Consider the following 17,925-nt stretch of genomic DNA (forward strand, 5'->3'; position numbering starts at 1 on the left):
GGTATGTAAACTTTTGATCAGGGTAATTTGGCTAGTTTCTGTTGTCATTATTATTTAAAAAAGAGTAAACAGTTGATTGATAATACATGGCTTCAGCTAAACACTAACCATGAGTGAAAGAAATGTTTTGTGTTATTCATATTCTCTGAAAAATGCCCAACAAATCATAAATTCTGCCAAGGTATGTAAACTTATGAGCACAATTGTAGTTCCACCAGAACCCATGCCTTACTTAAAGCAGAATTAAAGGGGTTGTAAAGGTAAATTTTTTATTTTCTACATAGGTTCCTTTAAGCTAGGGCATTGTTGGTTCACTTACCTTTTCCTTTGATTTCCCTTCTAAATGTTTTTTTTCTTTGTCTGAATATCTCACTTCCTGTTTCTCCTCAGTAAACTTCTCACCATCATCCGAGCTGGTGGTTAGTCAGCCAGAACAGCTTACTGAACAGCTTACTGGGGTGAAACAGGAAGTGAGAAATTTAGACAAAGAAAACAAAGAAAAAAAACATTTATAAGGGAAATCGAAAGAAAAGATAAGTGAACCAACAATGCACTAGCTTAAAGGAACCCATGTAGAAAATAAAAAAATTACCTTTACAACCCCTTTAATCTGATAAGATTAGAAAACTAAATCCTGTCAAGCACTGAATTTCCATGCTTCCTAAAGCTTTGGATCATTGTTTGTCTTGTAAATAGTTATGAAATAAAGTTTCTGAAAATATATAGCATTTGAAGTTTTGTATACATAGAGACAGAGAGTGAAAACGGTTATGTTCGGATTAGATATAAATTGATAAAAGCTATTTTAGGTTTTGTGTATAATGCATTTTTAACATTCTAGCCTGAAATTAAATATCAGACAAATCTAAACAAATATATATATATATATATATATATATATATATATATATATAAAGCTAGCACCCTTTCTCACAATCTCCTGTCTGCAACTGGTAACACACTTCACATAACATTTATCAGAATCACATACTCCTTAATCACAGTAATAGATTCAGCTGGAATGAGTTAAACCACATTTAACTCTATATTTCTTAATCCTACTGTCAATCACTTTCAAGTGGTATCGGAGCGATTTTATAGGTCATGGGTACATCTGATTTCTCACTAGATAAAAAAGAATACATTATTAATCGATCGAATCCTCGATCACAATCATAAGTCAGTAAAATAAGCAGTCAATTAACCACCATAGATATCAGCACCATCTTAACATATACTAACATATAACATATACTAACTATTCATTTTGGAAATAAAAGAATTTTGTGCAGCAATCCGCATCGTTTTATATATATATATATATATATATATATATATATATATATATATATTTGTGGTCGGAGTCAATCTGCGGATAGTATAGGAAAGGAACAAAAGAGCAACAGAGAAATTGACCTGAGGTGTACCGGGGTCACGTGGTCAGTATGCCTAAAAGGGGGCATACCCAAGTATGAATTGAAATGAAATGAAAAGGAAAAGAAAAGGGGAATGGGTGGGTGGGACACAAGAGCCTACGACCACAAGGGAGGAGGCAAAGGAGGGCAGGCTTTATGCAGCCTGACTCCTCCTACAAATACAGGCTGACCTGCGGTCAGCCTTACACTTGTACTCGGAGTCAATCTGCGGATAGTATAGGAAAGGAACAAAGGAGCAACAGAGAACATTGACCTGAGGTGTGCCGGGGTCACGTGGTCAGTATGCCTAAAAGGGGGCAAAAATAAACACAGTAGGATGAAAGCGTAACAAACAGATTTATAGCACCCTGAGTTAACGTTCAAACTAAAAAATTTACAACGCTTATTACATCACAAAAAGTGGTTCTGGGACATACCCAGAGAAACAAGTCGACCTCCACCTACCCAAATTACAAATAATGATAGTCTGGACCCCTGGCGCAAAGTCACAGAAGCTGCTCCTATCCTGAATGAATAGCCAAAGATTGCTTAGGGTCCAGACCATGTTTGGCCAAAAAGGGGATGGTAATGAAGTATGCGTTGAGCTGCGGAGAGGGGAGCCCTAGGAAAAGGCAACAGAGGACCATCTCTGGGTTTGTCAGATGTGGCACTGACAAGCTGGTTTAACCAACAATGGGGACCATTCCTTGCCCAGGCTCCAAGAATCCAATGACAGTGCCACTTCCCGGTTGCTGCATCTGTGAGCATGCAGATGTAACTGAAAAGGCTGGGGTGACAAACCAGTTGACTGGTCAAAAATATGAGAGACCCTGGGCCAGAAGCTCAACTCCCCTGGCCTTAGGAACCATAAAAGGTCAGATATTGCGCTACCTCAGTGCCAAGCTAGTAAACGACGCCAAAGAAGACCTAGTGAGCATGTCAGATATGTCACACAAAAATATGACTCACGATAGGAAGTCTGCTGAGCATAGTAGGAGGGCTACACCTCTGGATCCCTGAGGATGCTTAACTAGAGTGCGTAGAAAATAAAGAAAGGCCTATTGGGTTCTTCCAAAAACATGAAATGCTTAGTCTCAGCCAGATACGCCCCAATAGTGCTGTAGTCTGATAGGAGTTGGAAGTGGCAAAAAACAGAAAAGCAAATAGGAATTGGATGTTAAACGTCAAGACTAGGAAACCTTGACTGGAAAGCTTGGAAAACATCCCAAGCAGTGAGCCTTCCTGGTATACAAAATAAAGATTTATCGATCAAGGCTGCTGCGTCAGCCCAATGGACCCTAACCCATCACAAATGCTGGAAACCGAAGAAAAGGCGTGACGCCGGGATCTGCGTCCGAGACCCGGGCCTACTGGTACCGGCCTAAATGCTGAGAGGGTTCCAGAATCCACTGAAGCCCCTGAGCCTGTAGAAGCTGCTGGAGCTGCAATGGGTTGACTTACCAATAGCTCCATACTGAGTAGCGTGAGCTGATGAAAACATGAGCAGCACAAGAACCGAGGCTGCAAGGAAAACGCAAACTGCATGAGAGACGCAGGTTGCACGAAAATGTGAATTGATGAACATGAGAAACATGAGAAATGAGAGAAACACGGGACAACATGAGAAACCTGGGAAAAACAAGAGAAACATGAAATGTGAGTTGGCATAGAAACAAAAATATTGCATGAGAAACGTGAATTACATGAGAAACTAAATTGCATGAGAAACGAGAGTTTGTACGAAATATGTGAGCAGCGTAAGAACAGATGAGGAGACTTGCCACCGAACAAGCCAATTAAAAACGATCACCTCAATCTGTTAAACCCATAGATGTGATTGGTAACCTGTAGTGGAAGAACAAGGACAACCCAGCTGCGTGAAAATGACCAGAGAACATAACAGACAACCCGCCCCCTGACATAGCAACACCCCTGGTACCTGACAAGTATGAGGATGTGGGTGCATAAATGACAAGACCAACAGCGCATGAATGTGAAGCTAATGACAACACCACCTTAGTGTATGCAGTAAGCGAGCCCAAGCAACCTGCAGCGCCAAGACAGGAAATTAAAAAACAAACACTCAGGGCTAAGGTACCCACAGACTGTGGTGGGTAGTAGTAAAAGTGTAATGGTGAAAGTGCACGTATGACATATGGACTACAGGCGAGAAGATTGTGGGACGACAATCAATTAAAAACGAAACCTCAGCCTGTATGGATCTGTAGACGTGACAGATCCTGGATGTAACCACAACAGGAAATGCAGCAACGAAGAGGCAATGACATGAAAAGGCATATGACATGAAACATGGGAAGCGTAAGAAACATTGGAAACATGGGAAGCGTGAGACATATGGGAAACGTAAGAAAAACATGGGTAACGTGAGAAATGTAAGAAACATGGGAATGGTGAGAAACTTGAGAAAGGCGAGAAACTTGAGAAAGGCGAGAAACTTGAGAAAGGCGAGAAACATGACAAACGTAAGAAACATGGGAAAAAATGTGAATGAGGCATGAGAACCATAACTTGCATGAGAACCATAAATTGCATGAGAAACCGTAAATTGCATGAGAAATCGCATGAGAACGCAAATCGCCTGAGAACCGCAAATTGCGTAAGGAAATGTAAATTGCATGAAAAACTTTAACTGCATGAAAACCGTAAATTGCCTAAAAACCGTAAGTTGTATGAGAAATGCAAATTGCATGAGAAACCTAAATTTACACGAGAAACGTAGATTGCATGAAAACTGCAAATTGAACGAGAAACCGTAATTTGCACGAGAAACGTGAATTGCATGAAAACATACACCGCATGAGAACGTAAATTGCCATTACCAACAGAAAACGCCCCAGAGCATGCACACGTGTATCCTCCCTTGAACAACCCCAGGATCCAAAAGCACAAGAGCACTTGACCATGGAAGCAGCACATGCCGTACTCGGGGGGAGCGATTGGGAATAGCAAAAACATGAAAATATCACCCAGGACAGCTCCCCTCCCCCGAGCCACCATGCTCCCTGCAATTCTGCCCGGGCCGGTACCCGAGCGGGATGGGTGGCATCCGATGCGGGTCCTCCGTTGATGCCACCTGCCCACCTACCAGAACCACGACCACCGGGTGAAAGAGAACCGGCAAGATCCTTGCAGCCGACCGTGCTGCTACTCTGTTAGCTGAAAACAGGAAGTGATGACGTGACCTGCCCTGACCCGGAAATGATGTAACTGCTCACACGAGAGCCTACGACCGCAAGGGAGGAGGCAAAGGAGGGCAGGCTTTATGCAGCCTGAGTCCTCCTACAAATACACACAAACACATATATATATATATATATATATATATATATATATATATATATATATGTGTGTATTGTGGCAGCACGCAGGTAAAGTCACCTGGTTGTATCCAGGATGGGAAATATGTGTGCCCTAGATTCAGGCTTTATGCAGACCTTTACAATTAGAGGGGAAGAGTTAATGAGCCCAGCTGAAGTAAGTGGGCTCATTAAGACCTCTACAAAAAACCCCAGCATGCTTAGGGAGATGCTCCATCCTGGAACCAGTTTTGTGTTGTATAGACTGGGGAGTGTGATATCTGTTCTGTGCGGTGAGTTAACGCCTGTGTGGCAAACCTCTACAACAGAGACAGGGACTGGTGCAGCACAAGGCTGCACTCAGTTGTTAGACAGGGAATCTAAGTGTGTAGTTAGAGGTCAAGCTGACCAGGATTTATTTTCATGTTTTATTTTTTGTTTGGCTGTTATATGTATCACTGCATGTAGCATAAATAAACTGCATCTTTTGTTTTTTGCACCTACAACGCTGTCTGCTGTGCCTGATTTTGTGTTGTGAACCCATCCAGGGGGTCACACACACCCGCTGCCGAGCTAACCACTCACAGTATATATATATATATGTATATGTATATGTATATATATATATATATATATATATATATATATATATATATATATATATATATATGTATATATATATATATATATATATATATATATATATATATATATATATATATATATATATTTTTTTTTTTTTTTTTTTTTGAAGTATAGAAGAGTGTTCTAAATCAGACCTTAGAAGTGTAAAAGAGAAATGCCATGGTTGATTATACATACATATTCAAGGGTCAGACCCCGCTGTACTTTCTGGGTAGACATAGTGGCACAATCTCAGAATAATACGCAGAAAGCCCCGATGTCAGCAAGAACAGTGCACAGGTTTGGAGTCCAGAGGAAATATTTGTGAGCCTGCAGTAAAAAAAAAAAGAAAAAAAAAGGAAGGGTAAAGTTAGAAGCTAAAAGTAGGAGAGCAAGATGAGTTAAAGTGGCTGTCATGTTTAGTTAGGCCATGGCGCGCATGTCCCCTCTGCTAGGCCCATACATTAATAGCATTTCAATCGATCAACTGTGTGCAAAGGTGGAGCGATGATGATTTGTGTGAAAGGGAAAAACCTAGTACTGAGATCCCGGGCAACCCCAGTCGGAACCTCAGCTCCATAAACTACTTCAGGGATATGATTAGTTTATATGCGTTCCTGGTTTTATAATGTATCCAGCACATCTAAGTTGTGGTAAATTATGAGATTCTATCTTGGGCTATCAGGGTCAGCTCCTCCATCTCCTCCAGTCCACTCTATTAACTATTCCTTCACACTAGGAGGCAAAGCGTCCATCCAATGTACTGGTACGCACAATTGTGCAGCATTGATCATGTGCGAAAGTGGCAAATGGTGAAGCAGATATTGGCTCATGCAAAGTCTACTGCCTTCCTTCGTCACTTGGGTCATAATGTCATATACCTCAGGCCAAAAAGGGCCCAGTTTGGGACAGGTCCACCAAATCTGGAGAAAGTAGCCTTCAGTCATGAGACATCGACAAATAGTGGTCTGTAACCATGGGAGAGATTTTATGTAGTAGGTGCTGTACCTTGTACTAGCAGGTTTACAAATTTTGTAGGTATTTTCCTGTGTATAGACCTTAAGTGAGCTCTTGTGTACCATAATGTTAATACCCTCCCAATCCTCTGCCTGAAGCTTTCTTGGCGTCCCGGGCCATTGAGGTAATGTTTGTAGATAAGTCCAATGAGAAACATTTGAATCAGAGACTTGGCTGCCAAGGGCCACCCTGTTCATCAAATCACCCCTGTGAAAAAGCTGATAGACTCTAGGTTGAGCGTGAGACTAGGAGTTACGTAAAACTGCCCACAACATGTCGGGCACAAACTCTGGGTTCCCACGTAAGGACATCAAAGGGCCCAGAAGTGAAGAAATGCTATTTGTGGTATGTGCAGCCCGAAAGCAGAGTAAAGTAGCGAGGATCAACGGATGGTCGACTGTCCAAGCCTGGAAAAAGGGCAGTATTAGCTAGCCACTGAGCCGCTGCTAAAGGAACATCCAGGAAGGCCTGTTCCAGACCCACCCAGTTCTTAAGAGAATGGTGTTGGATCCAGTCGACAATCCTAGTAAGATGCCTGGACCAATAATATTTCTTAAGGTCCAGCAGCCCAATTCCTCCTTTAGATTTCGGGAGAGACAAAGTAGCCAGGCTGATCCACACTCTCTGCTTATTCCAGAGGAAGGAACCAAATTAGTTATTTTGGTTTTGATTTTGTTTTGCACACACTCTGGCTTGGACCCTTATGGTTAGTCTTACTAGGCTGGTGATGGCCCTTCGATTGTTTTGAGGACTCGCTTTGGTATTATGTTATGTTTTTCTTTTTGTACTTTGTAATAAAAAAAATACAAAAAGAATAGAAAAAAAGAAAGGAAAAAAAAAATATGAACATGAAAATTCTGTTTTAATAATCTTATAAAAGGTATGACAAGGTTATATCACTGTGACAAAAAGATCAATAAAAACATCCAAGGAAACAAAAACAAGAACCAAAACTTGCACAATACAAAAAAGCCTTAACAGTTATTTCATGGCTGAATTTAAAGATTTATGCCTGAAGAACTCATCTTATCCTATACAGCTGCTTTTCTCCCCTTGCTCAGCCTGGGAGTCAAACTTCTGAAGTTTATACATGTGCAAATCCCCAATAATGTGCCCTGCTCAGGTGTGAATGCAAGTTGAACATTAATGTGTAATGAAATTTATAGAGACAGTGAGGTTGATTTACTAAAGTAATATACTGTCGGTGGTTAGGCTCAAGCTGGTCATACACTGCAGGCTTCCCGTCGTTCAGCCCTGCAGCCAGGAGTGGACTGGACAGGGGGGAAATTGCCCCAAGCCGCTCTGATGCCATGTAAAAGGGCCGCACCACTTGTGCCACAGACATGCCTAAAGGTAGGGCTGTCTTATCGAACTGGCACTGCCTAGGGACCATAGGTGGACATGGGTCCCCATCAGGGCTGGTTACGATCTAGGGGGATGCGGCAGTGCTGAGGTCAGGTGGCATCATAACTGCACTGCGCACAAATAACTAATAATCTTGTTAGCAGTGCGGTTTGGGCTAAGCGGCACTGGTCCAGCTGCATCTTCTGCCTGCCATCTCCAAGCTGTAACCTGAGCCTACGATCAATGCCAAATGCTAGTCTCAGCAGCTCTGACTCGGCCCAGCCAGGAGTCCGTGGCTGGGAGCAGGTGCACAGTGCACTGTGCTATCTGTGGCTGCCGGTGCCAATATCAATATCTTACTCAGACAAATCCTGTGAGTGAGATATTGAGCATCAGGATTCGGTGTGAACAGGGTGCTGCAGAGGCCCTCCACCCCCTAATGTGGACACACACACACCGCTGTGCTAGAAGTATTGTGTGTGTGAAGCCGACATATCTCCCTTGCCTCTGCTGCTCTGAGTCTCTAATTTCAAAAGACCGCCACTCCTCTGAAAAGCAATCCACACATGGATTTCTTTTCAGAGGCATTTGTCAGGTGGTTAGGAGGCAATATGTTAGCTCCTCACCACTGGTTTTAACCCCCTAAATGCTGCATCACCCCCACTATGTCCACCTGCAAAAAGTCCCTGCCGGTGTCCTACCAACTGCTAGAAAAGGATGAGGACAGAGCGCGGTCTGCCCCCCCCCCCCCACATGGATTGTGTACACCGGGTACAAGCAGAGCCCTTCTCCCCTGGCCAGCCCTGACCGGGCTGCCCCAGCTCCCCCCTGCAGCCCTGACCACCCCCTGCCAGTCAGTTCAGGAACCCAGAATTAGCGCAGCAGGCGCTGTCCAGCCTGACCTGCCTGGTGAGCAGAGCCTGGGATGGGGGTCAAGGGGAGGCCGGGAAGAGGGAGAGTCTGTGATCAGGTCTTTATTGTTGGTAATCATTAGATCCAGTAACGCTTTATTTCTAGTTGGTGAGTCTACCATCCGGCCCATAAATTTGTCCTGCAAGACATTTAGGAACTGGCAAGCCTTGGATGAATGTGTGGTTCCCTCCGGCCAGTCTATGTCTGGATAATTAAAATCCCCCATTATAACACTTCCCATCCTGGCTGCTAATCCAAATCGTGATAGGAGATCTGTCTCCCCTTCCTCCCTCAGGTTTGGGGGCCTATAGCATACTCCCAGTATTATTTTCCCCTTAGCTTTATCCTTTTGGATCTCTACCCATAAGTATTCCACCTTTTCCTTAGCTCCCTTAGTGATGTCCTCTCTCACATTCACTTGTACATTATTCTTGATATATAGGCATACCCCTCCCCCTTTTTTACCCTCTCTATCCTTGAGATAAAGGGTATACCCTTGAATGTTTGCCAGCCAATCATGAGAGCTGTTGAGCCAGGTCTACGAATTTCCCACAAAATCCAAATCCTCCTCGTACAACAGTATTTCTAGTTCACCCATCTTGTCCACCAGGCTCCTGGCATTGGTAAACATGCCATGTAGTTTAGACTGGTTGCATATTATCCTCTTATTGGGTGTTCCGAGATTGCAGCTAGGACTTGCTACTATACTTACCTTGGGTTTATGTGCTTGAGTCAACCTACCACTAATGTCCCCAATACTACGCTCTGGAATATGCTTCCACACTGAATATCTCTACCTCTGGACCCTCCCCCCGTCGCCTAGTTTAAAAACCCATTCCAAATTTTTGCCTATCTTCATTTCCAGCTGATCTGCACCCTCCTTATTTAGGTGCAGCCCATCCCTTCTATAGTACTGGTTATCAACCGAGAAGTCGGCTCCGTCCTCCAGGAACCCAAACCCCTCCTTACTACACCAGCTCCTTAGCCACTTGTTTACTTCCCTAATCTCTCTCTGCCTTTCTGATGTGACTCGCTGTACTGGTAGTATTCCTGAGAATACTACCTTGGAAGTCCTTTGCCTCAATTTATCTCCCAAGTCCCTAAAATCGTTCTTTAGGACACTCCATCTGCACCATGACAGCTGGGTCTTCCCCAGCCTCTCCCAGTAATCTGTCCACCAGATCCGAGATGTGCCGAAGTCGAGCGCCCAGTAGACAAAATACAGTTCGGCGCTTCAGGTTTTTGTTACAGATTGCTCTCTCTGTCCTTCTAAGATATGAGTCCCCTACCACCAGAATCTGTCTTTCCTTTCCCTTCGCTTCCCCCACTCTCACTGGAGGAGTTCTTCCCCTGGCAGCTAGAAGATTCCTCAGCTCCAACAGTGTTGGTCCCTGACTGGTTTCACCAATGTCACTCAATGGAGCATACTTATTGGGATGCTCCAGCCCTGTATTGGCCTCGCTGGCACTTCCCCCTCTACCCTTCCTGACTGTCACCCATCTACACTTCCTAGTGCCTGCACCTCTTCGTCTACACCCGCCTCTGTGCTGGCCCCTGCCAGCACCTGCCGTGTATGTTTCTGGCTCTCCTTTAGTATGGAGGGACTTCTCAGTGCTGACAGTTGCTGCCCCAGATTCAGAACCTGGGCTTCCAGGGAAACAATGTGCTTACATTTTCACAGCAGTATTCACCCTCGATCGGATGATCAAGGAACGCATACATGCCGTAAGCCCTTGTACACACGGTCGGACATTCCAACAACCAAATCCGTCGGATTTTGTCCGTCGGATTTTGTCAGACGGATTTTGTCCAAAACTGTTGCATACACACGATCGGACAAAGTTGTCAGAAAATCCAATCGTTCAGAACGTGGTGACGTTATTTTGTTACGTCGGAACTACGTTCAGGCTAGTAGCCAATAGCTTTGGTGTAGGAATATGATCTGAGCATGCATGGCACTTTGTCCGATCGGAATTCTCTACACATGATCGGACAAGGTCCGATCGAATCATGTTGTCCGAAAATGTTATAGCCAAGCTGGAAAACTTGGTCCATCGATATTCCGACGGAAACAGTCCGATGGAGCCCACACACGGTCAGATTATCCGACAACACAGTCCGATCGGACATTTTCTGTCGGATATATCCGACCGTGTGTACTAGGGTTAAGATGTACACCGAGTCGCCTCTGCACTCCCGCCGGGCATCGTACCTATTCATTTAAGGAGGATTGGGGATTATACCCTGTCCAAATTACCTAACAACTAGCTTCCTGACAATCTGACCTGAAGATTTCCCATGGGGGCTAACCTTACATAGCTATACCTTACTATACTTCTGACACCCATGGCTATCCACACTACTCCCCACAGCTCTATTTATGCACTCTGACTAAGGGGAAAGGGTGACATCTTGTGGACACAGGGAACTACATGGTTTGCCACCTAATACACTCTTATGCCTCGTACACACAATCGGATTGTTGGCCAAAAAAAATGTGGAATTTTGTCCGAAGGATGTTGGCCCAAACTTGTCTTGCATACACACGGCCACACATATGTTGGCCAATAATTACGAACATAGTGGCGTACTAGACGTACTATGTGATTTTTCAGCTCTTTAGCGCCACCTTTTGGGCTCCTTCTGCTAATTTCGTGTTAGTAGAAATTTGGTGAGTGTTGATTTTTTTTCATTTCGCCCTTTTCATTTTGCGCTTTTTATTTCACGCTTTTCTTTTTATGCTTTTCAGTTCGCGTTTTTCAGTTAGTTTTTGAATGGCTATTTGTCAACCAAACATGTTGCGGAATCAGAGGAGATAACATGTTATCTGTTATTGGCCTTGGAGTTATTGCTTTGGCATTATTTTTTTGGTTGAATAATGATTTGACTTGTTATATTTTCTTGGATACATAGAATGCACTTTTTGTTAAGTTCTATTGGTAGATAGCATGTCTAATTTTATTTGTTTTCTTTTTTTAATGCACAATAATAAAATTGTGGAGAATAATACTTGGCTATGTGTTTTACTTCAAATGACAGTTTGGGAGTAGTGAATTACATTAAAAAAAATAAATTGTAAAATTGACAAGGGACACCAACATAGTTGTATCTTTGATCTTAAAAACTATGGGATAATGGTGTTGTGGTAACTTGCCCAAATGAAAAAAAAAAAGCATAATAATAATATTATTCTTGGCATCACTAGAAAAAAAAAACCTTTGAAATTTTGTTTGCAATAACTATATTAGTATCACCAGCAAAGCAGCTTCATTATTATCCCATTATCCCATTAAAGAAGAAGAGAATTGTGCGCTGCATTTTGGAGATTTCATAATTTGCCACGTCACAAATGTTAATTCTTCATTACGAACGCTAGTTTACAAGACCGACCGCTTCTGTTTCCGAGCATGGGTGTTTGTACTTTGGACTTTTGTCTGACAGACTTGTGTACACACGCTTGGACAATCCGACAACACACATTTGTCTGTGGAAAATTTGAGAACCTGCTAGCCAACATTTGTTGGCGGAAAGTCCGACAACAATTGTCCAATGGAACATAAACACGGTCGGACTTACTGCCAACAGCCTGACATCGAACATTTCCAGTCGGAAAGTCAGATCGTGTGCACGTGGCTTTACACTTGCTTTAAAATACTGAAATGATAAAACACAAAGAGAGAGTGTTCCAATCTTGAGTTTTAACCTAAATTTAATGTTAAAATCACATGAAATACACTACCAGCTGTCCAAGATTTTTATTTTTGTGTCCATCGATGGTTATGTCCTGGGATCGAGGGCCTAGGTTCAGCTTAAACTGGCAGTTTACATTGTCTCAGAGAGAGGCAGGGACTGGCAAAACCATGGTACCCCAGCCAGATATGTAAGCGTGGCCTCCTGTCAAGTAGACTGTATGGAGCCCCACCATTTCTAATGGCAGCCTTGTGGGTTGTTGTGCTGTTCTGGATGATCCTCCCTCCATACTGTTACTATTTTATAGACCTAAGCAAGCACTAATAGGGATATTATATACGTGGAAAGCTTTGTTACTTAATTTTCATGTATGTAGTGTTTTTCCAGTTTCTTTACTGTGAAAAAAAATTGTTCATATAGATAATGTCTGCAGTCCTTTAAAACCTTGGGATCAGGATTTGTATTTCTACTTTTACTTATTACCAGTGTTTTGTTGTTGTTTTTGCTTACATTTGCTTGTATTTAGCCCCAAGGCTACAGTTCTAAAGTATGTTAACGTATTACACTATGCCTCTTCTAGAACCACACCCATTTTAAATAAATGTCCACCACTAATAAAAGATTATTTTCTGCTTTCAATTGCTTGCTGGATGCACTGGAAATATTTGTGTGCCTGGAAAATATTTTTACATATACGGCTTTAGTTGAGGGGTACCTGGTACAAAGGGCCAAAGGTGCCAACAACTGTGTGAAATATAGCATCTAGAAGAAGCAGCTCAGCTGCAGTACATGGCTACACACTGCACCACCACCTGATTCCTGTGAGTGACTTACTCTATAACCCTGGCAATGCATTAGGGGGCTGCTCCTTCTTTGTCAACCCTGAATGGTTACAAATTTTATTAATCCCTGTGAGCTCATTAAAAAGGCAAATTTGACTTCAGTTCACACCAACAACCTGTGTTGTGCTGATAAAAAATAGGATACTTTATATTTTTGTGTGATGCAAAAGCATAGTTGTCAACATTTAGAAATATTTAGGAGGGACACCTTGAAGGGTCTGGGTAGATAAATGTGACACACAGCATGCAATCCACTTGACACATGAGGGACATAGCCAAAAGTGGGTATTGCTTCACAGCTTATAGTTTCGCATCTTACCCCCCTATGCTTTACAATCTTTTAGATAAAATAGGGCCTGCAGAACACTGAAGAGAAGTAGGAGTAAAATAGATTCTACTTTAAAACTCCAAAGACATGCTGATATGAATTGGCTCTTGTCTAATTTGGCCCTAGTAGGTGTATGTATTAATGTGAGTTAGGGACCTTAGATTGTAAATTCCTCGAGGGCAGGAACTCATGTGAACATACAATATTGTATATGTAAAGTGCAGTGTATAGCTGATGGCATTATATACTGTAGGTACCTGTAATAATAATACCAGATAATGTTTTGTGATCACTGGGAAAAATGAAACTCTGTATTGTCAGTGGGAGTAAGATAAAATAGACCTCATGGTTGTGTCATTGGGATAAAGTGAACCCTATAGTTTGTATCCCTGGGATAAAATAAACACCATATTGTTGATGACCATACAAGGAAAATAAACTCCAAATAGCTAGTGTTTAGCAGGAGCAAGAACATGTATTGGTTTTCAGTGGTTGCTTTCCAGAACTGCCAACCCCTGTGTTGCTGCTTTGCCTCTGCTGACCGTGAGTATGCTGTGATTGCCAGATAGGAGACAATGATCAGTGCCGGGATAACTGCAATGCCAGGTGCTAGAAAGCAGAGGGATCCAGTACTGGGCACCCCTCTGCCACTCTGCCAAGTGTCTTGGATCCTGCAGCACATCCTCGGGGATGTGGACACTGTGGGACAGTCTCCAAAATCTTGGGACATTCCTGCAGGACTGAGACACTTGCCAACTATATCACCAGGTGATTATAGCAGGTTTTCCTGTGCAGGGGAACATGCAGGTAAACAAAGGTAAGAGTATAACTTTTCCAGCCTCCTGGCTAACCTGATGAGTCTATTATTATTCACAGGCAGACCTGCACACCACCAACTCAATTTTAAAACAGGAACAGGTCATGTGGATTTACCAGGCAGGTGCAAGCCCCGGTATAGAGTGGTGACTTGGAGCCATAATCCAAATCAGGCAGATCCAGTTTTTTTGTCATAGCCACCATCTTTCATGGGAACCTTTTATTTTGTTCTCTAATATTGTATTACAATGATAACATGTCATTGGTATTATGGCATTGGTTTGGTAAAAAGGTACCAGATAGGTATTACTGCATTACTTTGGTTCCATATCATTATGCTGGGTCCAGTAAAATTGCATGTATTTGTTTCTCATAAAAAATAATACAAAAGCCTTTAGAATAATGTACATTTATTTTTAATTGTGGATTTCTTTGAAGTAAATTAAGAATTAAAGATTCACGCTTTTAGTAAACTCTTCACACCATCTTTTAATGTCTTCATTTCTTTAGCGAGACATCATTCGTACAAACTCTGCAAAGCAAAATATCACATGAGTGTCAGATGAAAGCTCATTCCAGAAAAGAAAATTAGGTTATACCTCAATTATAAGGAGAACTAAATATATTTTTTAATGCAAACAAACTGAAAGTACAAGTTAAAGCCCAGCACTGGGCAAATAAGAAATTATTCCTCGCAGGGGGGGCTGCAACTGCACTGGAAATATTACTTACTCATTTTGTCTAGGGAAAGGAAAAACAGTTTTACTTACCTAATTTTCTGCTTTTCTGGCTAGCGGCACTCCCCCATGATCCGGCGGTGGACTGTCCCTTGGGATCTTCGCTTTCAGTGCAGGGCTATGGACCTTGCTCTAGTCTTGGTGACGTCAATACCCTAGAGTGGTGGAGTATGGGGTGCATATGCTGCAATGACCACTCTAACTGTGGGAGAAGCTGAGGATCAGAAAAGTGGCACAGCCCCACTGCAAAGGATCATTTTTTATTTGCTCAGAGTTAGGTTTTAATATTAGTACATTCATGGGCATTTGCAAATCTGTCTTATCTTTTGGTTTATCCATATTTCAAAACAATCGCTTATGCCTTAATGAAAATCTACCATTGCTGACTTGTTTTTAAGGTCGTAGGCTCTGTGGCTGAGTTTCTTATTTTTGCTTAATAATTTAATTTACATTAACCCAAAATAAGAAAAGTGAAGTGAGAATTCTCAACCTTCTTTGGTGTTGCAGATAGTGACTCACTAAGTTGTGGAGTAATGAAGAGGATGACAGCAGAATGCATCTTCCATATTTCTGCCTCATAGATTTCCTTTAAATTACTAAAGTAATGAAATGTATTTCAAATAAGGGTGTATTATTTGCAACAATATTCATTTGTTAAACTGAATCAGAACTATTTCCCTAGAGCACACATATGCTTAGCTAAGGAACTGTTACAACCTGTAAGCTACCCCACAACCAGGGCCGTTTTTAAGGCAGGGCAAAAGGGACAGCTGCCCTGGGCCCTGTCATTGTAGTGGGGCCCAAAGCAGCTGCCTAATACTTCCCAACTATCCTGGTTTAAATTCCCTCGTCCCTTGATGTTTTAGTCCCGTGCTGTGTCCCGATATCTCAGTGTGAAATGCTGCTACTAATACTGCCCAGCTCTGCCCAATTGTTGTGTACAGATGTCTCACCAGCAGACCCTGTGTTTACATGTAAATTACCGGCATTTATATGTAAATAGCGGCAGCATTCATAAGTAAATAGCGGCGGGCCGGGCGGCATTGATATTTATGTCATGCCCCCCTGAGGTCATATCCACAGTAATCTCTAGCAACCAATCAACAAGCAGAAGTCAGGTGCTGTAACCTCTAGCAACTAATCAGTGAGCCGTAATGTGTGATGTAACCTCTAGCAACCAGTCAGCGAGTCAGATACACTGTAACCTCTGGCAGCCAATCGCAATAGCTGCCTGATCTGATTCAGTAAATTGATTTGGAGCCTAGCTGCTATTTATTGTATGTCTCAGAGCAGGCGGAGAGCAAAGCTGCATGGGGGGGCCCAGGAAAAGTTATGCCCAGGGTCCAATCAATATTAAAGGCGGCCCTGCCCACAACATATAATTTAGGTTTTGGTAGAGTTGTTTCTCAATGTTTACATCCAGCTAAAATCTCTTTGGGGAGGGGGCAGGTAGAAGAGGGTGGAATTAGAACCTGGGTAATTTTTTTTTTACTATTTTAGAGACTTCCCCTTACTGTTAAAGTGACACAGATTTCACCAAACAAGAACATTGAAAACACTATATCCGCACCCATGGCTGAGTCCTCTTACCCCACTGAGAAACAATCCCGATTTTCCACCAGGCAAGAGTCCTATTTATCTGGCCAACTCCTGGCCCCACACAGGTCTTACTGCTAGGCAATTCTTCGACAGGGAAGGAATTTCAGATCATTGGCTGATTTGAATACCACGGCTTCCCCTACCCACATCTCCGACTGGACGTATAGACAACTACAACACTTCTTGACTGGACGACATAATATAGACTATTGGACAAGAGATCTGAACACCCTAGAAAGCCTTTGTACACAACACGAACCACAAAGACATCTCATCTCCATCCTGTACACATATCTCTTCATGGGCGATTCAGCGTTCTCCAGCAAGCCTTACTCCTCATGGGAGCAAGATCTAGCTATCAAACTTTCTGACTCTGAGTGGGAAACCATTTGTACTTATATTCTCAAAGGATCCCTTAATGTAGCGGTTCAGGAAGGAGGATACAAAATTCTATCCAAATGGTATAGAACCCCTTCCCTGCTTCACAAATTCTCAGATAATAATTCCAACTTATGCTGGCGCTGTGGCAAGGCGGAAGGGACCATGCTTCACATTTGGTGGTCGTGTTCCGCCCTTCAGAATTTCTGGAGATCTGTCCATGACACCATATTGGCTGTAACATCCCAAACCAACAATTTTTCCCCTGCTTCCTACCTACTTCACTACACCAAAATCCCCAGGACACGCTACTTTAAATCACTCAATATGATCATGATTAACACGGCGCAACAATGCATCCCATGTCATTGGCGATCCTCTACAGTACCAACCATAGCGGAATGGTTCCGTAGATTAAATAACACCGAAACCATTGAAGAACTAATTAGCATATCCAATGACACAGTCACAAAATTTTCAGAAATATGGCAGGACTGGCGCCGTTTCAAACTTACTGACGCTTACTCCTCACAATTTGGTTAAATAATTCTCATACACTAGATTATACCCTTTTCAGTGTTACCCCTACCCTCTAAATTTTATCTTTTCCATCCTTCCTTTCCCCCATAATATGTATTTCTGCTTGATCTGTTTTCCCATTCGATGGCTCAGAATATCTTAGTTTTCCCTCCTTTCTAGTTAATGCACCCTTAAGGTTGGTTCTAGATTCAACTATATCAGTAACTAAGATCTTTAATGTGATTCTTTCCACGGTTGGAAATTGGTTAAATTCTGGAGTAAGATGTTGAACTATTAACTGTTTATCTACGCTTTAATGCCTTATTGTGTCATGTATATTCTGATGCTATACTTACTCCATTGTTTGTATTTCTCTGTATGACTACT

At 42.4% G+C, this 17,925-nt stretch overlaps 1 protein-coding gene across 6 annotated transcripts in view; it reads right to left on the bottom strand.

The window, feature by feature from the left end:
• Positions 1-14,698: 14,698 nt before the first annotated feature.
• LOC143930463 (calcium-binding protein 2-like) overlaps positions 14,699-17,925 on the bottom strand; it is a 167,276-nt gene continuing 164,049 nt past the window's right edge. For all 6 annotated transcript variants that reach the window (XM_077454791.1, XM_077454790.1, XM_077454789.1 and 3 more), the window contains one exon: positions 14,699-14,837. In XM_077454791.1, the coding sequence (XP_077310917.1) occupies positions 14,812-14,837 (26 nt within the window). In that variant the 3' untranslated portion in view covers positions 14,699-14,811. The remainder of the gene's footprint in view (positions 14,838-17,925) is intronic.

This window comes from Lithobates pipiens, unplaced genomic scaffold, assembly GCF_037356315.1.
Source record: "Lithobates pipiens isolate NorthernLeopardFrog02 unplaced genomic scaffold, aLitPip1_a1.2 Scaffold_25, whole genome shotgun sequence".
NCBI classification, from domain to species: Eukaryota; Metazoa; Chordata; class Amphibia; order Anura; family Ranidae; genus Lithobates; species Lithobates pipiens.